We start from the raw sequence: 26,127 nt of genomic DNA on the forward strand, positions 1-26,127 counted from the left end.
AATATCAGTGTATGATCTATTTATTGGGAGACTTTTTATAAAAGACAATAGTTTAAATATCTTAACATTGGAATAAAGTAACGAATTATATTACTGACTCGGCATATAGAGTGATTGCAAAATCGGACATCTTTATATAGATGTCATCACTGGAACTTACGATCACAAACATTCAACAAGGCGTGAATAAATTTGTAGCGAGTACGTTGGTGAGGTCGCAACGCTGACCTTTCCGGAAGCAAGGCCGTGTCTCAAATTATTAACTTAGATATTCCGGAAAATTTCATCGTAAAGATGATGCGTATCGAAATAATCGACAAAAAAAACCTGTCCGGCACCAAAATATACTTTATTCAATAAAGCATTTATAAGCACATTGAAATAAACATTTTACGGAGTTATATTAAATTTAAAGCGACACCGGTTCGGAATGTGGATTCTACCAAAAATAACATACAAGAAACTCAGTAGTTACTCTTTTATTACCAAGTTATATCAATCAAATCCAATTACATCTATATAATATGTATCCTGGTTGAATGTCAACAAATACTAAAGCCAAGCTTGCTTTGCAATGTACTAAACATTGTAAAGCGAGCTTGGCTTTAGTATTTGAGTTTTTATTATCCGTCACGCGCTTATCACGCGTTCTAACCACTGGGCCATCTCGGCGGTTTTTATTATAGAAGTGGATATCTTGCCCCTGGATTTATTGACTCTTCGGTTCATTATTATTATTACCATCATCAGACCATTGAAACTGCTCAATTGATCAACTCTATCAACCAATATCGGAGCAGCGTGTTGGAAGGAATTAATTCCAGATCTTGTTCTTAACAAGGGAGAAGACATTTGCTTAGCTGTGGGATATACTTAGGGTACTTCAAATCTTATTCAAAGTTTCAGGTAACTTCATATGCTTTGTTTGTATAATATTTCACTTGGTCGGCAGTGAAAAACTTCGCGCGAATATCATCACTTGCCGGATTAAAAATGTGATATGTATAATTCTGTAATGGAGTAGTATGATAGAAGCATAATCTCAGAAGTATCGTTTTTTTAATAGTCCATAAATATTTGTTTTGTTTTAAAAAAAAAACATAAATGGAAATACGAGTTGTAAGATACGGATTTATTAATCCAATTATTATGACCTAAAATACAATTAACTGACCTTCGTAAAATTTATTAGAATTCGAAGCTTATTTTATGTAAATTAGAGATATCAAAACAAAATTGGTCTTCACCAATCCAATTCTAATATAATTCTATTCTAGAATAGAGACCGTTACGATATTTTTATTTATTTATGGTAGTTGAACATTTGTAACTAAACCTATATTAATTGAGACCTACAGTATATACGTATTGATAAAATATTGATTTTAAATGATTGGTTCATTTCATTTATATTATTTAGCTTTATGTCAAAATGATAAATGTCATTAACGAGGACACACTTTGTCAATATTTATATGGTGGAACGATTACATGCGACAACGTTACGATGCATGCATCTTAAAATAAGTCTATAAATAACTGAATCAACTTAAGTGGTCAAAACTGCCCATAAACATTGGCACTGTTAGAAATATTAACCATTCCTTACATCGCAAATGCGCCACCAACCTTGGGAACTAAGATGTTGTTGCCCCTTGTGCGTGAAGTTACAACGGCTCTCTTCAAATAGGAACACAACAATACCAAATGTTGCTGTTTTACGGAACAATATTTGATGAGTGGATGGTACCTACACAGACGGCGTGCGCAAAGCCCTACCACCAAGTCGTTGTTGGTGGAAGAAACAATAACGGCAACGATAACGTTACGTTTCGATTGGGATAATTTGTTAGTAGAACTGAATAACTGCAGGCATTAAACACAAAATAAAAATAATATATCTGTTAATTTCACAAGACGAAATGTATCATATTTTCTTATGAACTTACAGTATATTTATATTGGATTTCGCTACAGATATTGCAACTATTTTAATTCAATAAACAGCTGTCCAACCTTCGAGTATCATCTGGGAGCTCGAGATTCTCTTCGAGATATTTCGTGGACTTTAGGTTAGGTTTAAAGAATTTATAATTATAAAAAACATGTGTGTCATTACAACGAGATAATCTTAACATTTATTTATATTTTTTATAATATATAGACAGTTAAAAAAAAGGAAATAAAGTGAATCGAGGTATAAAATTAAGTTTATTACACAGAGAAGCAATTAAAAATTAAAATGAAAAATAAAGAAAATTTTAACTTACGAAACTAACACGATAATTGTTGCTTGGTTTATATGTGTTTTTTCATTTTATTTTTGAATATTATTTTTTTTGAATTTGTAAGTAATAATTACTCGACTAAATTTATATTCTTAGTAAAAAAAGAGTAACTGCTGAGGTTCTTCAGTTCTTCTCGGTAAAATATACATTCCGATCCGGTGTTGGCTTTCAAAGGTATTCAAGAGCCTATTTAAATAAATGTTTTGATTTGGTGCCTCAACAGTTTTAATCGTATACCTAATTTTCTCTTGGATTAATGATAGTTGCTTCATGAAAATAAAATCCTGGAAGTGTTTCATTTGATAATCGATAAGCAGGCGTAATACTTCTATATTTAATAAAGGAATTTGATTTGATTTGATCATTGAGGATGACTACCAGTAAAAATCGTTTAAATTTGAAATCATTATTTTAACTCCAACTAGTTTTATAAATAATTAATAGTAAGTAGTTATAAATTACGATAATTTATTATATAAATATATATATATATATATATATAACTAAGTCGCTTTCCGCCGTCTATTTGCTATTCTATCTTTTAAACAACGCAACGGATTTTAATGCGTTTTTCATAAATAAACAGAGTGAGAGGGGAGATTATATGTATAAATCCATATTTATACATATAACTTCCCCTAGAGAGAAGCCGAGAATTTCAACTTTTCAAGCCTGAAAAAATAATACTGTTTTTATATTTGCTCTTCAATTTGAAAGTTGTATATAGACCTGTACTCGCGTGAAGCCGGGGCGGTATATTATAATATATTTTATATATATTCATACCAAAACTTTACGACAATTTAAATTCGACATCAGATACACATAGCTCGCAACATTAAAACAAATATACCTTGTAAAAAAATGGCTGATATTTTTTACAATTAACTAAATTAAATTATTATTTAATAATAACTGGTAACTATAAGCCAAGCTAGTATAATAGAATGTGGCGCCTCATTAACTGCTACACATTCTTTTACTACCCACGTAATACAGGATCTCGTCTGAACGCTGTTTACCTTTTACAGTGACGACAGAATGGTATAGTTTTCTACATAAATAACGTGAAGCAATCATACAAAAAGAGCTTATATAAATTACATAATAATAAATGATTATTACCTTTTGATATATAATAATACTATTGATATGTTTATGCTTACCCTATAATAAACACTATATTATATGTTATTTGATTGCGATTTGTTTCAATTCGTGTTGTCTACATATTCCTTGCCAGGTTTATGCGTCACCGTTGAATATTTTATAGGCCTGACTCGTGAAATACATATGTATTTGTTACATACCTTTGTAATTCAACTCGATTTTTAATACATGTGTGTTATATTTATCTCTATTTAAATTAATGGCATAATATAAATATTACCATTGCTTTAATTAGAGAAATTTTAATGTCCAATAAAAATTAGTGGTTATATCGACTGCCTTAATTGTTACGATAAAATATTATCTATTAGTATAATAATAATAGGCGTGGTGGAAACTCGAGGAGGTTTTAGTAACTAGAACAGGACACTTGCCGCTGTACGGGGCAATAGGCCCCGGTGAGTCCTACATACCCGTCCCGGTCCCCCAATCGGGTGGCATGCGTAAATGCATTTCCTCCTTGTAAAACTAAAAAACAAAATACCTACCTTACAAACCTACCTAAATAATAAAAATGATACGGTTCGTTTCAACAGGTTCACTGTCTAAATAACCGAAATAATTGGTAAGGTTGGCTTTGTGCAAGCCCATCTGGGTAGACACCACTCATCATATTTTCTACCGCCAAACAGCAATACTTATTAATGTCGTATTCCGGTATACAGGGTAGATGAGCCAGTGTAACTAACTACCAATCAGGATATGTGGCAGTCTGCGTGATCATTATATATAAAAAATCTTTTTTTGAAACAATCAATGTGTTAAACTAAATTGCTTACTTTTTTCTCCTAGGATCTCTACAAATAAATTTAAGTTCCTGTTAAAAAATAATTGCAATGTCACACAAATGTGTAAAATGATCTCAGAATGAAAATAATTTGTTTTTAAAATATTACAAAATTGGTATGTTAAAAGTTTTTATATGTAGATGTATTAAAGACGCTTAGTCAATATTGTCCAATGAAATAAATTATATAATTTTTCAAGATCATTTCCCTCCAGATAACCGCAAGATATTGGATTAGATTTACAATATACTTAATTTAGTACTACATAATACACAAACACTTTGCTGAATACTATCCAGACCTGAAAAGGAATCCAAAATCCAATGAAGCAAATAACACCCCTTCAAAGACACGCCGATATCAACGAAGATGTGATCTGGAATCTACGACTTCTAAATCTCATATTTAAATTTCTTTCGAATAACGAAGTATAATCTGAAAAAATAATCCAAATTGAATTCTGATGTATGATCGAATAGTAAAACACCATCAGATAGATAGATAGATAGATAGATAGATACACCAAAGGAAAGACAAGGATAACATGTGTGTAGAGATGTAAATATAACAAGAAAAATAAAATAAAAAAATAATCAGATTCCATAAAAAAATATACCTAAGTATACTTACAGATACTATATAAATATATAATACATACAATTAATAAATATTCATGTAAAACAAGGGTATTGTTTTCTCAGATTAAATACGCATTACATTTTTAATATGTTCTCTGACCAATCATTTGATTTACTAAAATATCATTTGCACTAAAATATAAATAAATAAAAAATTAGCTGAAGCAAGAATGCAAGGAGTATTTTACCGTTGAAATGCAATTCCGATTCCTTGGCCGAAAAATGAAAAACATGTCAGTAGTCGCAATAAGGCGTTGTATGGCAGATGTAATGTTCTTAATTTATTATAAGTATGACATCCCCAGAACACAAACGTCTCATTACTGTAAGACCTTCGGACTAATGTTTAGGTACCTGCTCGTTTTCGGACTCGGTGGCAATTCTCAGATAAAAACAGCGAAATACGTTGGAGATATAATCGAACTCGAGTAAAGTGGAAACGCAGATGCACTCACCGTTCCATCGCTCTCATAATCCAATAAGACGATAATTCGATAATACCAGACAGAATTCAAGCACATTCTTTACGTGCATTCCTCGGCAATAGAATGCTCTGGTTCTGAAAATTTATTGACAGAAAAACTCTCAATCATATCAATAATGGAATGGATTTGCACTGGAAAATGGTAAACAATTTAAAAATGATTGCAGGCACATTCCTCTTAAAAATTATTTTGTAGATTATAATTATCAATACGCTTCAGAAGATTTCAACCCATAGCTGCAATGGTCATATAGATAATATTTAAAAAAGATAAATTTTAGGTGACATTTTGCGATGACAAAGTTATATTATAAAACGGAATATTCTTCTCAATAGTGTTAGTAATTTATTCTTGTTAACATTATTAAATTAAATTTAATATTAAAGTAATAAAATAATTCACTCTAATAAAATTGATTGGATTTTTTCAGATATTATATATATTTTTTAAAGTTGTAAATTTTTTAATTGTGTTCACCGAATTCATTTATCAGCAGGCACTTTGTTGATATTTAAATTGTTTGAGTAAACCTTATTTTTATGAAATTGTATCATATACTTAATGTATAATGTGTTGACAATGTGTTGTGTCAAATAAGTCGGTAAGTAAGTAAAGTAGGTAGAAAAAAGGTAAGTAATAAAGAAAATTAAATCATGCATTTTATTCACAATTTAGATACACCTTATTGGTTCAGAATAAAGTTCATTCGTCAATATACATAATATCAATATACTTTATTCTTATTCTAGAAACCATTACTTATATTATAGTTAAACTACATTATACATAATATATAATTTATATAAAATAAGGCAAGTAGTTGTAAACTCTATTCGTAGATTCGTTTATACAGAGGAAAGAAACTTTTTTCATATAAACCTGAAGAGTTTGTACTAGTCCGATTTTTTTGTGTTCGAAAGCTCGTGCTTGGTGGCTTATCATTACGAAAGATATATGATGAATAATCGTAAACTTTAACTATATAACATACATTATGTGTTTTTTATACTAATTTAAGCAGGTGAATCCACGGAACCCAGTTATTAATGAAATTTTTACAGTATATTAATCTCTTTGTCCACGAATCAAAACGAAACGAACCCTTTTTCATTCTACTGGATCTTTTGATGATCTAGTGATTATTTTTATTCTTCGATTGATGACTAATATTATATCGTTATCGAATAATATATTACGTAATTAAAAATATACTTCGAAGATTTAAAATGCACTCCAAAACCACTAACATATAATATCGTGAAGATCATTTAAATGAAACTTATAATATAAAACAATAGAAAATTGCGGCTAAATGCTATAATTAAATATTATTAATATAAGTTATACTTATTAAGCGAATCAGAAAATATGTAAAAGTCCTGTCAATTTTAGATTGACGATTTTATCTGCAATATTAAAATTAAACTATAAATTGCATTCTTAATAAATATACTATATACTAAAACTCAAATAACACAATATTTTGTTTAACCTTTAAATGTCTTTGGATATCTTAAATCAGCCTCTTAATACAATCTTCATTGACAATTACCACCAATACCCGTGGCCGTAATATCCACCATAGGGCCAGCCTCCATACCATCCATAGCTCGGATATCCCCACCCGTAGCCGTAGTGCGGATAATATCCGTAACCACCCCAACCGCCGTAACCACCATAATGTCCACCCCAGTGTGAGGCTGCGGTCTGGAGATCTTCCTTCTCAGAGGAGATGAGATCTTTTTCCTGTGCAGGCGCCGATAATGCCACCGCTATCAGGCACACGAAAGCTAATAGAACAATCTAAAAAGAAAATAAATCCAAATTAGTTAAGCTTATAAAAAATAAAGGAACACGAATAAATTATCTCTAGGAATACGATGATTTTAAAAGTTTCGACGATTTAATATTTATTTAATATTCAAATTAACAATAATTGGGAAACCTAAATAGGTTTATTAAAAGTAAATTTCAATCAAAGTGAAAAAAAAATTCAACAAAAAATATACCCAATTTGTAAAAAAGTAATTTCACAAATTTATCTAAGAGCCTTATTTAAATCTACCAAAAATAAATTTAAGTGAACCAAAAATATTTTTAATGTAAAATAGACGAACGACCATATGTTTATATATTTAAGATAGAATTAGGACTTACTTTTCTGGAAGCCATCTTGGTTCAGGTCCTGTGTCGCACTGTCCGCAGTTCTGAAGACGACCGTTTTATATGAACGTTGCGTCCTAGACGTGTACGGTCGACTGAGCTTCCTTCCATGGTGCCATTGACCTCCATGGTGTTTGGATTAGCACGCAATGCCGAAGTGAAGAGACTACCAGGGAATGTATGTGCTGATATTACTGGTAATGATTTTTCACATTCCATTTTCAATTTATTGCAAACTGATTACGAGGTGAATTTTATCGTACATTTTTAAAGTTTATATGTCGAAGCAAATTTTTGGGACTTTTTACTTACATATATAATTTAATTTGTGGAAAAGAGTAACAAGTTTATTAGTGTTTCTTATTGAATTCTACTTCTACTTTAATAAAGTTTGTTTTGTTTTTACAAATTATGATATCGGATTCAGTTAATTCAATGAATTATTCCATGCGTAATATCAGGTTGCCTGATTAAATTGACTTGTAAGATTAATCAAGATATTTGTTTAAGATAAATTATATATTATATCTAATTTATCAGTGCCAAATCGAACATCCTTAACGATACATGCGAGTTGATGGAGAACAAATCGCACTATTTTATTACTTATTGTTTTTATTTTTACAGGACTATCCTTCATTGAGAAAGTTTATATACAAAAGACTATAATATTCTAATCTGATTTTTTATACAAAAAACAATACAAAATAAGCACACTTTAATTAAATTGCATGTGGATATAGTATTGAGTTTGTATTCTTTGCATCTGTAGAAATGCCAGTCGATTACGTCAAAGGTTTGCAAAAGCCATAAATAATATTGTCCACAAACTACACTCATTAAACTAAAGAACTTTAACATTGTAATTAATACGTACTGAACGCTATTTTAAATAATAATAGATTAACTGCAAACTAAAATCGCTTTCCACCCTGTTATAAATTAAATAAAAACACTATATGTTTCATTATATAAATATGCGGCATTATTAGCGGAGTTCGCCAAGAGTACAGACGATATTAATCTTCGCATTAAAATCTGGGCAATATTAACACAGTTTTCATGTGCTTACTATAGGTTTAAATTTCATATATTATGTTGGATGTAATTCCATTGAATATGTACCAACCCAGCTGGACCAAGGACCATTGGTCATTTTAATAGGATAGTAGATAGGCCTAACATCCTTAAGGCCTTTGCTCAACGGTTGACCATTATTGGGCTGTTTTTTACGTATATTAAATTGGTGAATCAATTGTATTGTCTTTAATATCAATTACAATGTAGTGTATTAACAAAAAACATACATTGTAACGTCATTTCGTGTTGTTGTAATCAGGGGCGGACCGTAATTAGATAAGTAGGGTCGTTTAACACAATGGGGCTCGAGGAAACCTCGAGAATGACGATTGTTCACATACCATAGACGAAAGCGATTATATTAAAAAACAAATCGAGTGTTTTATTGATTTTTGTTATAATACTAATGCACCAGTCAACTTAAACTGCTTGGATGAAATTCCGCTTTCGTTTTATTTTTTTTTAAATTATATCCCTTTAAATAAAAAATATAATACCACCACTCCATACATCATCATGATTTAGAAAGTAGTTATTTTTAATTTCGATTTGTTGACCACTTATATATCAGCAGCAAAATAAAAATGAGGGACTTTTGTATAGCGTCCGTCAATACAGCCAAGCAGTCAGCAGGCAGGACTGCAATGATGAATGAATGGGTGCAATTTATTAATAAAGAAAATTATATGATATAAATATAACTCATACCCTATATCAATCAGTAATCAGCTTTCTACCAGTGAAAATTATATATTATAATTATTTACCCTATTATAATTATTTATATTTTTAGTATACGAGTATATAGTAAAGAAGAGCAATAAAAACTTGAAATTTTATTAGTCTATCCGCCCAGTTTTTCAGCATTATCTTCAAAGGCCTTATAGTGGTCACTTGTAGTTGGCCTGATTATTATTTCTCCAGTTGAATCTTCAGATAATTTTCCCAGCTCGCTTTGCTTATTACTATAGCCAGAATCAGAGAACGGACGCAGTCATCGCGGTTCCATCCTTCCTCGCGCGTTTCTCTTCATTACATCTGTCATTGAGATGGCTTTTGTTAATTTTATTCACTAATCACTAAACGGTGTATTACGTGCGACATTGATTTTACGATTTACGATTTTCGATTATTCGATAGACTTTATAGTCATTTAATAATCGATATTTTAAAGAAAGCTTCCTTGCTGTAACTTTATTAAGATTGAATATTTCAAATGATGTCAAGTCAAAGTTCAAAATATAAATTACTTGAATGAGATTCTTAATGTCACGTTCACTCGTTGCTAAATAATAATTAATTTAGACAATAATTTACACAAAAAATTAACAATGAAAATAATAATAACATTAGCAACGCACAATACTGAGTCTCTATTTAGATGACTATTTTAATTTTACAACGTTTAATTGAGTCTAAGGGCCACTAAGAAGTTTTATCTGGACCTATATTTTTTTTTATTTCTACCAGGTACATTTCTACAGGCAAATGTTGATACGTGGTCAATACCACCCATAAACTTTGGTGCTGCGAAAAAATATTAACCATTCCTTACATCGTCAATGCGCAACCGACCTTGGGAACTAATATGTTATGTAACTTGTCTATAGCTACACAGTCCTTCAAAACGCAAGTAAACAATACTAAGTAGTGCTATTTAACGTTTTTTTAAAGGTACTATTGGTTCCGACTGTGGACATGGCGATTAATTAAAATTAAATTTATTTGTATATACTGTATGGAAATCTATTATAATACCACGTGCACCAAAATAAAAATATTATTTATCAAGTAGACTCATAAAAGCACTTTTGTATCGTCATGTTAAATAATTGAATGTAAAGCTACCGCGGGCTCGAAAAGTAGATTCTACCGAGAAGAACCGCCAAGAAATTCAGTAGTTACTCTTTTCCACCATTCTAATTTCAAGTTTGATTCTCCTATAGAATTATGTTCTGAGTAATATACTTTACATATTAATGTTTTATGATTTTGATAAAGTGAAAAAATCATTATTTTATTTAAAATGATCTATCTGCTTAGTTACTGCCATAATTTTCTGTGAATACGCAGAGTAATTCAAAAGGAAGGTTTTTATGTGTAATACATAAGTGTTATATATAGGGATGGGTACCTAGATAGATGGTAACTCTGAAAACTAGACTAGACGTGTTAATAGTGTTGTAAAAGTAAGTACGTTTAACCTTTACTGTAATTGTATCTAATACCCTACTTGTAAAGTTTTGAATACTATTAGGCTCTATATCTATACAGTTGCATTCCATCGTTAAAACATAAACCATACATTTGCTTCGAGCTGATTGTATTGCATCATAAAAGTTTACATAACCAAGGTGCTATTTATTATTAACGTAATGCCTTGTCATATTAAAAAAAAACAGTATTGTATTTTATCTGTAATTTTTAACAATGTGTAATGCTTATCACCGAAGCATTATCGCGTTATAATGTATTTCCAAATATATTACATTGACCGCTAAAAAATACCGCATCCATACGCGTATCGAATTAACAATGAACATACAGAAGGTAGCAGAGCAGATATTTCGTAATTTATATAAGCGACTGACGTCTATATTACATTACAATAAGTTTTATAATAGCATGAAGTATTTTTATGAATGTGAACTGTAATATGGAGTCGATTATGGAATTGTCAAACACGTGCTCGCGTCACGGGAGCTACTTGAAAAGTTCTCAATGAATGTAAGAAGATTCTCCGTGTACGGAATATTTATTGCTTCTAATATATGGTTGGGATTTTCGTATGTTTCTTTTTAGTAAAAGACAAAATCATTCAACTTTTTTTTTAAGTAGTACACGTTGGTTTCGGGTTAGTAAGTTAGTAGGTATAAAGTATGTTCACTTGATCGGATTCTGATTTCCTTTAGCCTTGGTTTAAAATCATAAAATTGGTATAGGTATTACTATTATTACGTAATGGTAGGGCTTTTTGCAAGCCCGTCTGGATATATGCCACTTACTCATTATTACTTATTCTACCGCCAAACAGCAATAAGTACATAGTATTGCTGTGTTTAAGTATTTTCATGCTTAACATTTAACTATCAACTCCTGTCGCGAAGAGTTTTTGACAATTGGTAGGCTATATGTAACAATTGAAGGGAAAGAGACAAACTCCAAAAGTATTTCACTTCATAGGAGGTACATCGACACCATAAAGAACATCTAACTACCAATATTCACCATTTACCACCAAATGGAAAAAACAAACCGATAATTATACGTAATGGGTACCTCAGTATTTAATCTGTAATCAAAAAGAAATATGTCCGTCATTTTTATGGCAATTTGTTTGCCGACATAATAAAGTTACTAGGTCCACCGTCATGCATCGCCCCACACTGGCGAGTGTGCAATTATATTACCTAAACTTAGTAATGAGCACCTGTTGGTAGCCCAAAACTAATAATCTGAATTTATCATGTTTCCAAACTAGCAATAGACTGGTGGTATTTTTTATTTTGTAACAACCAATACATTCTGAAATCAGTATTATATTTATTATAGAATTATAAATAAACAGTATTATTAAAATTGTGATAGTTCTGATATCTGTTATAGAGTTATGCTGTAAGAAGAAACTCGAAACTCACCGTTGGAGACAAGCGTGAAATGTCAGAATGTCATATGCGATATTTCCTATACTAAAATCATAATTTATATTTATATAATAATTTCAGTCAAGTCAGTTGTCGAATTTTGACGAGTGAGATACGAAATGAATTCTTAGAAAATCGCACTGCTAAAACTCAATCAAGTTCAATTGAGCTCATGGATACATATTGTTATATATACCAAGTATATCCAATAATGAAATTTAATAATAATAAATATTGGACAACATCACATACATTACTCTGACCCTAATGTAAGTAGCTAAAGCACTTGTGTTAAAAACTTTGAAACTTAGCTCTTGTAGTCCTCTTAATATTGTACAATATAGCTGCTCCTAATATATAGTTGCTTGGAATACGTAAATCTAATCCTTGTTTATCTTTATTCTTTCTTAGATTCAAACAGCTTATTCCTGTTTACATTACGTTGTGGTTTGATTTAAAAGAAATCAACACCTGCAAAGAATAACATTCTAACCTTTTATTATTGACGACAACCAACCAACCATCCAACCAAACTTGAAAATTTGTGTCAACGTATAAAAAGTACAGTTTCTTATTATTATTAATTGATTTATATAAAAGAGTATTTAATGAAGTATTTCTCAATCGCCACAGACCATTTTAGACATTAGATTTTTTAAACCAATTAATTTTGTAATAAAATTCAATTTATTATTTTAATGGACCTGCCTTGACGGGGATTCCCCGGGTGTTGCAGTGGTATTCATGGTGAATCGTTTGCCACCTATTGCATAAAAAAAATCATTATAACAATCACAATTAGATTTAAACATCGCTGCTATTTTAATAATAATAAGTTTTCAATTTTAATCCGCAACAGCAAACGGGATACCTGCGGGTTGCGAGACTTCGCATAGAACTACGAATACGAAGAGAATATATAATTTTAAAACATAAACAATTGTAATAAAAATGGATATTCTGCAATGTACATAAATAATGAATTTTAATTTCTTCTAAAACCTGCATTTACCTACTCTCCATAACTGTCTGGACGATAAGTCTACAAGAATAATACTCGTATTGTATTTAGTATATAGTATTATTGTTGAATATTCCCATGATTGTCCAATACAATTGTCATATAACAAATTACATGTTAATTTCAAATCACATTGATATTTATATGGATGGACGGCACTTATATTGTACTAACATAGTTACTTAATAATATATTTGTGTAGATACGTTTCAATACGAAAAAACACTTTAGGTACAGTAATACTTAGGACTCTTTGTCGAGATTGTCGGATATTGTAACTTTATACGAACATGGAGTAAAAACAATGAAAAATCAATTTAAAACTTCAAAAATTTAATAATCGCAAATATTAGATGCAAATAAATGCTTGCTGTTTTTATTTTTTCTTGCTAGGAAACCCTCTTACGCCTTTTCCCCACATGACGATAAAATTTTTAACATTTCATGGGATGTCAACACATACCATTACCTGGATAGCAATCTACTCTAATAAAAATAGCATCATGTTAAAATACTTTTTTTATAGACATATTTAAAATATATTTGAAACAAAATCCTATAATCTAGTTTGTTTAAAAATAGATTTTACTTAATTAATAGGTACATATTACTTAGGTATAAAGGATGAGGACTTTGTAATAAATTAAAATTTACTCCAACGAAACTGCGCGTATAAGCTAGTCCACTTAAATTTCTGTAAGCCTGTGTTAAAAGATTTAATGACGCTTAGAAATAATGAAAGGTAGGTATTAAAAAAAAAGTTCTACTAAAATTGTGTACATTTTCAAATTAATGTACTTAATTAAGTAACATCAATACTCAAAACGAAAAATTATTTGGTTAGAGCATGAATAGTAATAATAGCGCCATCTATTATAAATACTGTTCAATCGGCGCGTATTTTGTATTAGCGGCGCTGTACAAGTTTCCTCCTCGTCCGATAGATGGCCCTTGCTGTCTGAAGTATTCAGCTACATTGCCGCTCATACTGCCATAGGGAATGCCACCTATAAAGGTAATAAATATTACAAATATGTTGTTTTACATATCAGGACAGAACCTTACTTATCCAAATATTTGTCATCTTTGTAAGACCTTTAGCGAAAGCGTATGTACGTCATACCTTTAAGCTGGCTATATAAAAGTTCTAGTAAAAGTCTATTTGTTATTTTTAACTGTAATGTTTTACTGTTTTTTTTTTTGGAATATAATGAAACCGTGATAGCCAAGTGGTTAAATCACCTGAACCTTTACGAAAGATTGTAGGTTCAAAGACAAACTAGCACCACTGAATTTTCATGTGCTTATTTTTTTCTTTATACATAATTAAATTTGGATTTTTGGAGTTATAGCTCTCGTCGTGAGGAAACCTACATGACGTGTGCTATATGAAAATCTGACATAACACAGAAGAGGACTTAGCCCAGCGGTGGAATACTTACAGGCTGTAACCTTTTTTTACACCGCTCTGGAAATTATGGATAAGGTATTCTATTCGTTCTTCGTTTATGCTACAGCATTGGTTAGCATATGCCTAAATGTGCACATTGAACACAATTTACCTACATGTAATATACCAACTATTTCAAAAGGTATGACAGAGTTATGTCGCATTATACAATGATGAGATTTTTTTGGATTAGCGCTTTTTAAATTTAGTTCCTGAGAAAGATTATTTTAAATATACTCTAAAAATTTATATTACCATATGAAAGTCCCGGTCCAGGCAGCTTAGCATGACCTGCGCTGTCCGGTCTCGCCTCGCAGAACGTTAACACAGCATACGAGACGAAAATCAAAACGAATATCTGTAATGTATACAAAAAATAATTAATCATGACTTAGCAAAACCGGTTTCATTCATATTCTTAATCCAGGAATGTTCTACGTGTTTCATAATATTATATTAATTAGTAATAATTTCATAAACAATAATAATAAGCACGTTATAATTTTCTACGTAATTAAGTACTTTTTAACGGGAATATTATCTTGATAAAGATGTCGTAAGAACTACCATAATATAACCGTAATACCAAATAAATCGTATGTTAGACGGCACCACCATCTTTTTCTTGAAAGGGAAAACCTTCAGAAAGATATCCGGGCCCTTGGGGCGGGGACTGGGTTATGTGGGATAAGTACCTTCATAGACCTCGAGATCTAGATCGAACTTGCACCTATCACAACGCTAAGTAAAATGTTAAGCAATTGAGGCTCTATATATTAATCGCGTGAATAACCTTTTATTTCTATATAACGCATGAAGTGAACTAATACCTATATCAATTTTTATATTAAACCATGACCGTACCTACAAACACTGTCATATAACGTAACAATATACTTACATAAGATAATATATCTCAACGGTGACAACGTGTGACTTAAGACCTTAGCTAGACCTCAAACAGCCTCAAAGTAAGTGGAACAAAAACTATTATAGAAGTAGCATTCGATATATTAAGAATGACCGATATGTTCCATAGCAAAGACTAGTATAAAAATAAAAACCGGCCAAGTTCGAGTCGGACTAGGGCAAACCATTCGTCTACAAAAACGGCAAAAAAGCATCTTTTTTGTATAGGACTTGTATACCCTTAAATATTAATTTTATTCTGTTTTTTCGTATTTGTTGTTATAGTGGAAACAGAAATAGGTTCATTATCCGTGAAAATTGTCTAACTATCACGGGTCATGAGACACAGGCTGGAGACAGACGGATGGACAGCGGAGTCTTACTAATAGGGTCCCATTTTACTCTTTGGTTACGAAACCCTAAAAAATAGTTAATTGCTTATGGAACGTCAAAGTGACATATTAGCTTTGGAAATAATTAATAATTATTTTATAGTTATTGTTAAGCAACCCAGTTAAAAATTAGTAATTGTCTATGGGAATGTCTTAATGGGTTTCATTGTCTTATGGCGATACTAATACAAATATAACATTTTAAGTAATGAAATTAAGTACAGTAGTTAGTTAGATACACCTTTTCTCACGATCCAAACGTACTTATTAATATAAGATGATTAGAAGTTATAGGATTTACAAAACATTCGCTGTTATTTAATTCTATATTATTTCTATTGAACTTTTTGCTCTAAGTAATAATTCCACGAGTTTGTAAACGATTGACATGAATGGTAATGACATTTACTGGAACAAACCTTGGCTAGTTATCTAGTGAATTTATCTATAAGTAAAATATAAAGCTGAACAGTGTCGATTATTTGGATCCATCGTTTGGACCAATATTTGTCAGATAGTCCAACTATTTGAAGAATGTGGGTTCAAGTCTTGGCCAGCACTACGGATTTTTTTTGAAATTTGTGTTCGGATGTTTGATGTCTTGGATGAATATTTGCTACCACATATCCATATGGATATGCACCAAATCTTCTCAAAGAGAGAAGATCTTAGCCCAGCCGTGGGAACGTTACAGGTTGTTACTTCAACTATGACAGTCTTGTCTGTCAGTATATCCAGATTTTAGTTTTGACTCGTTTGTCTAATCTAGCTATCATATAGAACTTATTGTGAGGTTTGAAACCCTAATAGGGGAAATAAATTACGAGATTGTCATCCATATAAATGTGAAGGAATAGAGATTACACATGAGCGATATCTGTCTAGCGCTGGTGGAGAGTGAAAGCCGTAGCCGTTAAAACTTGCTTTTTCGTACTTGTCACATGGTCGTATAGTATAGTATAGTATAGTTAGTATAATTAGTATTGCCTTTGATAATAATTATTACTGAATTCTAATAACCATTTCGTGGAATGTAGACTGTAATTTAATGATATTTGCATAAACGAGAAATCAAACCTTGAACTTAAGGCTTATGTACAATGCCATCAACTATTGCGAATTTTAATAATTTTTTTTTACTTACTTTAAATAAATATAACTAGTTTCGAATTTTATACAGCATTTAAGATACAGATTAAGAAATTAATTATAGCTTAAAAATTATAAGGAAAAAAAATGTTTTAACAAAAATAAATCTGAACATTTTGTCCTCATTGTACGGTTTCACATAATTGTTTTGCTCACTTTACGCGATAGCTTTTCGAGGCAATGCATCTTTACATCTGTTACGGGTGCGTTAAAGACACTGAACGAAAGGAGGCGAGTTCTACTAACTCATAAGTGTTATTGTACGTTTCTGATTATATTTTTATTTAACTTCGACTTTTTCTCACAGAAATATACTTCATTTTAATCGAAGCTGATAACCAATTTCTTCTTATCATCGGTTACAAAACTATACCTATTATATTTCTATTCTACTTTTAAAGAGCCGTAACTAAATTGTTGTGTTAGTAGAATACGAAAATAAATGTCAATTTGTTAGTAGAATTTACGCCCTGACGTTTGCTCGTTAGAGTTGTCAAACTAATGCTGTGATGTCCGTAATTAAAGTACCTCAAACTTATAATTATTTTTACTTGTGGCTCCAAACTATTATAACAACTATAATGTATTGTTCTACCTGGCACGGTTAGAATAAACAATATAAAAATTAACGCTTCGTTTTATTCGTTTGATATACTGTACATCGAGATACTATAAGGAAACGCGTGAATTGTAAGGTAAATATAATTCCGATGATCCACTACGGAGTTTTCTAGTTACATACATATAGTATAAAAAATATGTTTTTGAATTAATGGATAACAACAATATATTATGTATGGATCATTTTATAGCAGAAGTTTTCAATATCACTGCGATGTTAAGAAATAGTTGCCCTAATTGGATCTCCTTGTACACTCACTTGATATTCCAAGTGGAGCTCAATAATAATACAAAGAATTAATGGACAACATTGATTGTACTGAGCTATTTTTAATGTCAATAAAATACTATATCCTAATTAAAAAAAAAAAAACAAATTCTACGATATCTTACGAAACCTAAGTACATTAAGTAAACATGGAAATATGTATACAAATATAAATCGAAATGAAAATTGCTTAGAAGAATTCATTAGAAGACGAACATAATCCTCTTCACATGGGCATATTATTTGACACACATACACACGCCGTTTTTGGTTTGCATTTTAATAAATTAAGGTTTTAGTACAAAAGTGGAATTTGATTTAAATTATTCGTCCTCTAATATGTAATGTTTATGGTCAGGATGATTTAGATTACATGTAACGTATTTACACATAGCTACTCGCCCCGGCCTAGCTTCTCATGAGTACCTATAATTTCGGGTCTATTTACAACTTTTAAAGTAAAATTCTTGTTTTTTTCTAACTAGGAATGTTGAAATTCTCGGCTTTTCTCTACTATAACATGCATGTATATATTATTTATTATATATATATAGACATTCTTCTTGAATCACTGTATTAATTGATAAAAACCGCATTACAATCTTTATAGAGATAAAATAACTTATGTATGCTAAAAAAAAAATACAGCTTTGTCACAATGTTAAATACTATTATACTTCTGTTTAATTATGAAAAAGGGTAATATACGATGCCCGACCACTGCCAGATACGGTGCCGATCCATTAAAAAAAAATAGCCAGCTACACGGGACAAATTAAAACTTATATGCGAACATATTCCCTTTTCATAGACGTACTATATACAGTGTGTCCGGCTATGGACTAGCGATATTCTAAATACTAATAAAACAACTACTTTATTAGTTTTTAAAATATCGCTAGTCCGTAACCGGACACACTGTATAAGCGTGCGAGTCGTATAGTGGATACAATTCAATTTTCACTAGCCAACGAATCCGCGACGAAGTTTTCTATATAAAAAGATAGTGTTTCGGATTATATGAAAACAAGTTGTACTCAAGTTGCACTCTGCACTCTGTTTTTGATAGAATGCCAAAATCCAATACGACGGGGACGAAAGCAGCCTCAGGACTTAGTCCTATGTGTGAGTGCTACTAAGTATTTATTGACCCTAGGGTCAAGCTAGCCATTAGAACAGCGAGACAGATAAGTACGTATGTATCTCTTTTTTATATACATACAGAATACTCAAACTCATGTCATCATATTAAACAATATTAATAATCGAAATTTCTTCCGACACTTGAAGGTTTCCTTACGATATTGCCCTTCACGGTCGCACAACGAGATTAATAACACACACTTTAGAACTTGACAAACTCAATCGTGCCTTTCCTTTGAACCAACCTTAGATAATAATCCAAATGCTTAATCTATCAATCATAGAAGCACAACCACAGACAGATACAGATATATATCTGTATGGTCAAGTATACTTCTTACGTCTAACAAACATAGCACTAAAAGCAAGGTTGTTAAATAAAATCCTGTATATACAATAATGAATTTAGTTATGTATATGATATTAGGATTATGTTTATAGGTAATTGTAAATTCCAAAATTTCATCTTGGCAATTATGCTATCCTAAGTAATGTGCTTGTGTAAATAAATAAATTACCATAAACGGTGCGTTTTACGAAAAAGAAAAACTTATAATGAATTGATTTATTAATTTCTCTTGGTAATGATAGGATACAAAATTAAATGGTTTTTATATATATGTTTAATATAAAATATACTTTAAAATACAAATATTAATATAATAAAAGCAGTCTCCGAACTCTCAGAAAAGGCAGCAGTTTAGAACGGAAACCTGCCAACTATGCAGGAGATATTACAATGCAAAAAAATATTCTCAAACAGGTAAGTACAAAATGCCAACAGCATAACTCTAGGCCTCTACTGACGAATTCTTACACGAAAAACCCAATAACTTTTATTGGTCCTATAACTCAAACAGAATTATTGTTTCAGATTTTTTTTATACTTGAATAACACTAGAGGTCTGTATATTTAAATTCTATATCACATTTTTTTTCATGTGGTCAAAGAAAAGGAATCCGAAGACATTCGATAATTGTATCGCCGCCCCTTACTTTCACACGAACTGAATTCTTGGACAATGGATTCTTAGAAAAAAATACTTTTGTATATATATATATATATCGTGCTTCTACTAGTACTGTCTTAAATGAATTATAGATACCAATCAATAAAATTCAACGAACCTGTTTAATCGCGAGCATGGTGGTCACGGGCTGTTTATACTGACACTAGATATTAAATAAACAACGCGCGCGGCGCCTGCGCACTATTTATACAGAAAGATGCGACCCTCGAATCAGTAGGCGATTCTGATTTTATATATATACTTACAATTAAACCTTCGGGAACATTATCCATACGTAGCAACATACTGCAATATAAATTATTGTTAGAAATATTTATTACATATTTTTTGGCTATTCAATAATTGTAATTGTAATTAATTTAAAATTAATATATATTTCAGAGGAAATACAATTTTATCGACCGTGACTGTAATCGTTTAACAATAATCAATAAAAAAGTTGATCACGGATACTGGATACATTAACGGTTTTGGATACGTAATTGTTTTTGTGGAGATATTACATATCATATCATATCATATTTGATTAATTTATAATAATAAAAACTATTGGTGTATTTCTATGCTAAACTGTCCGTCAAAATCCATATGGGCAAAAAATCATATTCATTCACCCATAAAATTTTCCATCCTAAAAGTTAAAATTTCAAAAAATATTACTATGAATCAATTTTAGATGGTGTTAGTTGTCAAACAAAACTATGTTATAGGTCTCAAAAAAAACATGTAGGTGGTTGTAATAACAAAGACTATATTGTAATGTAATCTTAACGTTTTGATATAAATATTCCATTACAAATATAAAAATACTTTTACAACCTTAACTGCACTAACAGAGGCAGTTTTTTAACATTCAGGAAGTCGTTTAAAAGCTTTACAAGGATTCGTATGTAAATTGGATGATTACTATCCATAATTACATTATAAATTCGAAAGTAAGTCTGTCTGTCTGTCTGTTAGGCTTGCGCGGCTAAATCACTCATCCTATTTTGAAGAAATAAGCTCCTTATCTTAAGCTTGGAATAGGTAAGGTTGAAGAACTTACTTTTTGATTTGTCCTATTAAATTAAAATAGGGGGTTGTGTGATCAAAACGATTGTTTAAAAAAATGTTTTGAATGAATATGTTACAAGATCGTTACTCGACACGGTCTACGTCAAACTACTAAAAATTTCAGATACAACGTGTATTTAATATCCGTTATCATAAAAATGCTATAAAAAATCATCATAAAAAATAACTCAAGTAGGACATGTTAGAGCATGGATGGTGGTGGATAACTTAACTTTTAGCTTGAGTTTGTACTTATATGGTTAAATATGACGAGTGACACACATAGCATTGATAAAAAGCATGCTATTTATTTATCGTATAGCTCAAACAAACTAGCATGCCAGCGAGCAAAAAAATTGCTTCTTAGTGTGTTGTAAAAAGCCGCTTCTAACGTCATCATTTGGAAACTTCTTGAATAGCTCAAGTTTACGATTACGTATTTCGTTGTTCTAAGTCAAAAGTATTTAAAATTATATTCTATATGAGTGACGATAATGAACCACTCGGATTTTTGACGTATTACTTTCCCTTTCATTTACATATTATAACGAATGTAATATTTTGCAGTTGTATTTTTATGATAGACAAATAAACTGGATATGTGACGTAATTTATTTTATGTAACTATAAAAAAGTAATATTTAAAAAATATTTAATAGTATCTAGGGTGAGTTAAGTGGTACTTGGTTTTGTTTATTTATATATAATATTTATTCTAATTTCTGGACCATCTCGGCTCTTGTATTTATATACGAACTTAAATCCTAAGTCAATCTTAATTAATTCTTATAAAAGATTACCTAATAAAGACATTTAACAATTTTATTTTGACTAAAAGGAGTTGATCTGGAAATTTACATTCTTATTTCTTATGTATTAATTATAACAGCCTTTATTTACAACTCTAACAGAATAAATCATAATATTTTTAACGCATAGTAACTGCTAGCAAAGGTCGCCTCTAAAACTTAGTAGCTCTCTTCAATAAAGTCTATCGAAGCAAGTCTTCTCGAATAATTTCCAATTGTCAGGTTTATGACGTCATTCTTCTCCGGTGCCTGAAATATTCTAAATCCAAAAACAAGATTCAATATACATTATACGATAGAGTTTATTTCTCTAATATCCCAACTATAAAATAATATATTTATATAGTTAAAGAACCTATTTTATTATAATATTTAGCACATGTCACTTCTACTTCAGTTATGAGGCTAGTAAAAAGCTTTGACAAACGAATTCCATCTACTAATACTACAGTTAAGCATGTACTTATTAAGCAAGCTCTACATAATGTGAATATCAAGCGATACAAAACGTACGTAAGTTTGTTATTACGTTAATTTAAATGTATAATAGTGTTTTGTTATTAAAAATTGGTAGATAGAGACGGTTAGTAATCACCACCGCCCTAAATATTGGAGAAATATTAACTTACAATGTCATTAAGACGGGAAATAAGACATTATGTTCCTTGTGCCTTTAGTTACACTGGTTCAATCAGCCTTCAAATCGGAATACAACAATACTAATAATTGCTGTTTGAATATCTAATGTGCGGGTAGTGTAGTACTTAGCATTTACGTGTCAATATATATCCGGAACCTGTAATTACATTACATAACATTAGCAGCCTGCAAATTTCCCACTGCTGGGCTAAGGCCTCCTCTCCCTTTGAGGAGAAGGTTTGTAGTATATTCCACCAAGCTGCTTCAATGCGGGTTGGTGGAATACACATGTGGCAGAATTTCGTTGAAATTAGACAGATGTAGGTTTCCTCACGATGTTTTCCTTCACCGCCCAGCACGAGATGAATTATAAATACAAATTAAGCACATGAATATTCAGTGATGCTTGCCTGGTTAAGATGCACACGTTCTTACCGCTGGGCCGTCTCGGCTCTGTAATATTTTTTACAAATGTTCTTTTTTTAAATCAGCTTATTTAACTGAGATGAAACATAAAGTTGATCGACTGAAACTTTTTATGTCATGTAGCGTTTTTGTCCGATGATTTTGACGCAAAAATGTTTTACTTCAGACTCTTGAACTGAATTAAAAAGAAAAAGACCTTTTGTTATGTATAGTATATGTATGTATAGTATATATGTGTGTTATTGTTCTTTATTCATATATATATATATATATATATATATGTATATATGTAAATATATATATATTTATTAAAGCATACCTCGGAATAAACTTTATTAATTCTAAAAATATGAAATCGATACTAGAAATAGTATATGTATATAAAAGACTAAATATTCAACTGAGTGAGCATAAGTAACAGTTCGATTGGTACTGTTTTTTGACAGTTGAATGGCAATCCAATTAACCAAAGAGCACGTACTACCATTCAATTGAATTTTTCAGTGGAACATTTCAAAATTTCAGTCGAACATTTCTGTAAGAACAGATTCGAAACTCGTCACAGAAAATGATCGTGAAATATCAGAACGTGATAATTATATTACTTTAACTGTATTAACGATTACAAAATAGCGGATCATCGTAAGGTAGGTTAGTTTTTAACTTTTCACGAGTGAAATACGAGTTACGATATGAGCTCTTAAAAAAAACTAGAAAAAAACCGAATTACATTCATTACTCAATTATTCAAAATCATTTAAATCTTACTAGCTTATGCCTACTAGTCTCCGTTATGGTCTGCGTATTTAACATTGATAGTACTATGCTAGGAACCTTCACGCATGCTTTAACTAAAAGTGTACAAAATTTATTAAATTAGTTTAACAATGCCATTTAACTTATAGAACACGAACAAAAACATTAATTTTTATACATATCAAATATATTTTTTAATTTTATTTACATAAGAATTATTAACATTAACTCCTTAAATACAAATAGTAAATAATTCAAAATAGTTACTGCATAAATCTTGACCACGTGGAATGGTTGCAAGAATGCTAGCAGCATTTCACCGATTAATCGCAATTCCGATCCTTTAAAATAAATTAGCAAAAATTAACCATCATCCTATTTATTTATTTTTTATCTAGCTCATAGCAAAACCTAAAGTATAATAATCACATAGCCATCAAATAATTAAAAATTTTCAACTTAGGATCTGTGGCAAAGTTAATAATCGATCAGTACACAACCTAATAATAATAATTATTAATAATTCATATAGGTTTAATATAACGGTGGCCTTTACATATATCTTCATTGCAAACTAGTTTTGGCCCGCGTTTCCGTGTGATAACAGAGGTCGCTAATATTATTTGTTTTTTAATACAATGTTTTTCATTCGTGGCTGTAAAATTTAATATAAGTATACCATAAACAATTATATTATATCATATTTTATAAGTTATATAAGTTCATTATGTATTTGCACGTATGGTAAAAGTTACAAGAGGAATAAAATACACTGTACTTGATTTTATTGCTGGTGAATGAATATTATGTTGTGACTTTTTTGTAATATGCTCGAGGTTATTTGAAGCTGACAACTACAGTCTAAAAGATATAATAAAACATAAGCATTTTACGATTTGACTCTTGAAGATTACTGTTAAAATATTAGCGTTTCTATATTTAGCATTATATATAGTACATAATTATAAATATGTCACATCATGGTTGACGACCTATGACGACCTGGTCGAGTAGTGTGTACACCAGATTTCATGGGTACGATTCCCGGCCGAGTCGATGTAGAAAAAGTATATTTTGTTTTTATGTTGGAGGTGGCAAACGAGCAGGAGGCTCACCTGATGGAAAGTGACTACCACCGCCCATGGACATCTGCAACACCGAGGGGCTTGCAGGTGCGTTGCTGGCCTTTCAGGAAGGAGTACGCTCTTTTCTTTAAGGTTCCCAAGTCGTATCGGTTCGGAAAAACCGCCGGCGAAAGCTGGTTCCACAGAGTTGTTGTGCGGGTCAGAAAATGTCTTAAAAATCGCTCTGTTGTGGATTTTAGGAAATATAGGTGGTGTGGGTGATATTTTGAATTTTGGCGAGATGTCCGAAGGTGAAATTCAGCAGCAATAAATTCTGTAGAAGATGCAGAGCGATCCAACATCTCTACGCAAAGCCAAAGGATCAAGCAGATCGGAAAGGGCTTGATCGTCGATAATTCGGGCCGTTCTACGTTGGATACGGTCGAATGGAAGGAGCTGGTACTGGGGAGCACCCGCCCAGAGATTGAGAGTGAATTTGCGCCTTGTATATAATCTTAGACGGTGGGCCGACCTGAAATACTGTCATGCCTTACTGAGCACACCGAGCTTTTTTGATGCCAATTTGGCTTTGCCTTCCAATTGACCGCAGAACTGAACCAGGCTCGAAATATCGACGCAAAGTATTCCGATACTAGCTGTGGCGGCTAACGGAATGTTCTCGAATCGTGGAGATACGACAAATGGCGTTTTTTTAGCAGTTAACACGCAAACTTGCGTCTTTTTGGGGTTGAAATGGACTAGGTTTAGCCGACCCCAGTTCGAGACTTTGTTTAACGAAAAACGATGTTTAACGAAACGAGGTCGTGAATACCGAGCAACCGGCATTTACTTGCGAATATTTTTTGGGTGTCACGACTATTATCTGTTTGTAAACATCGACTTATTTGTTCTCATTGTTTTAAGCGATTTAAATTACGTGTCAATATTTTACCGCAATCTGAACGCAATAAGTGTTTAAAAAGTAAAAAATCGACGAAATTGTTCGATATTAGGTAACTTTTTATTAAGAAATAAATTCATTTTAGAATCATGAATATACATCACAAAATGGAAAGTGCTACGTTTTGTTTACCACGGTAAAGAAAGCAATAATATGAATTTATATATATATGTACTAAA

The 26,127-nt window shown here is 31.1% G+C and overlaps 2 protein-coding genes across 2 annotated transcripts; both read right to left on the reverse strand.

Annotated features, from left to right (window-relative positions):
• Positions 1 to 6,773: 6,773 nt before the first annotated feature.
• Positions 6,774 to 7,608, reverse strand: LOC113393470 (shematrin-like protein 1). The gene is made up of 2 exons (XM_026630358.2): positions 7,527 to 7,608; positions 6,774 to 7,172 (listed from the first exon to the last, which is right to left on the reverse strand). Exons 1-2 carry the CDS (start codon positions 7,539 to 7,541, stop codon positions 6,918 to 6,920), a joined length of 270 nt encoding a protein of 89 aa, XP_026486143.1. The 5' UTR covers positions 7,542 to 7,608; the 3' UTR covers positions 6,774 to 6,917.
• A 6,524-nt stretch (positions 7,609 to 14,132) lies between these two features.
• On the reverse strand, positions 14,133 to 20,446 carry LOC113393471 (uncharacterized). The gene is made up of 3 exons (XM_026630359.2): positions 20,338 to 20,446; positions 14,983 to 15,085; positions 14,133 to 14,284 (listed from the first exon to the last, which is right to left on the reverse strand). The coding sequence occupies exons 1-3, from the start codon at positions 20,353 to 20,355 to the stop codon at positions 14,151 to 14,153; spliced, it is 255 nt and encodes an 84-aa protein (XP_026486144.1). The 5' UTR covers positions 20,356 to 20,446; the 3' UTR covers positions 14,133 to 14,150.
• Positions 20,447 to 26,127: the final 5,681 nt, after the last annotated feature.

This window comes from Vanessa tameamea, chromosome 6 (assembly GCF_037043105.1).
Source record: "Vanessa tameamea isolate UH-Manoa-2023 chromosome 6, ilVanTame1 primary haplotype, whole genome shotgun sequence".
NCBI classification, from domain to species: domain Eukaryota; kingdom Metazoa; phylum Arthropoda; class Insecta; order Lepidoptera; family Nymphalidae; genus Vanessa; species Vanessa tameamea.

Coding starts and splice junctions, on each gene's coding strand:
- LOC113393471 (XM_026630359.2), bottom strand. Junction 14,285..14,982: donor TGGACCGGGACTTTCATATG/GTAATATAAATT, acceptor TTACCTTTATAG/GTGGCATTCCCTATGGCAGT.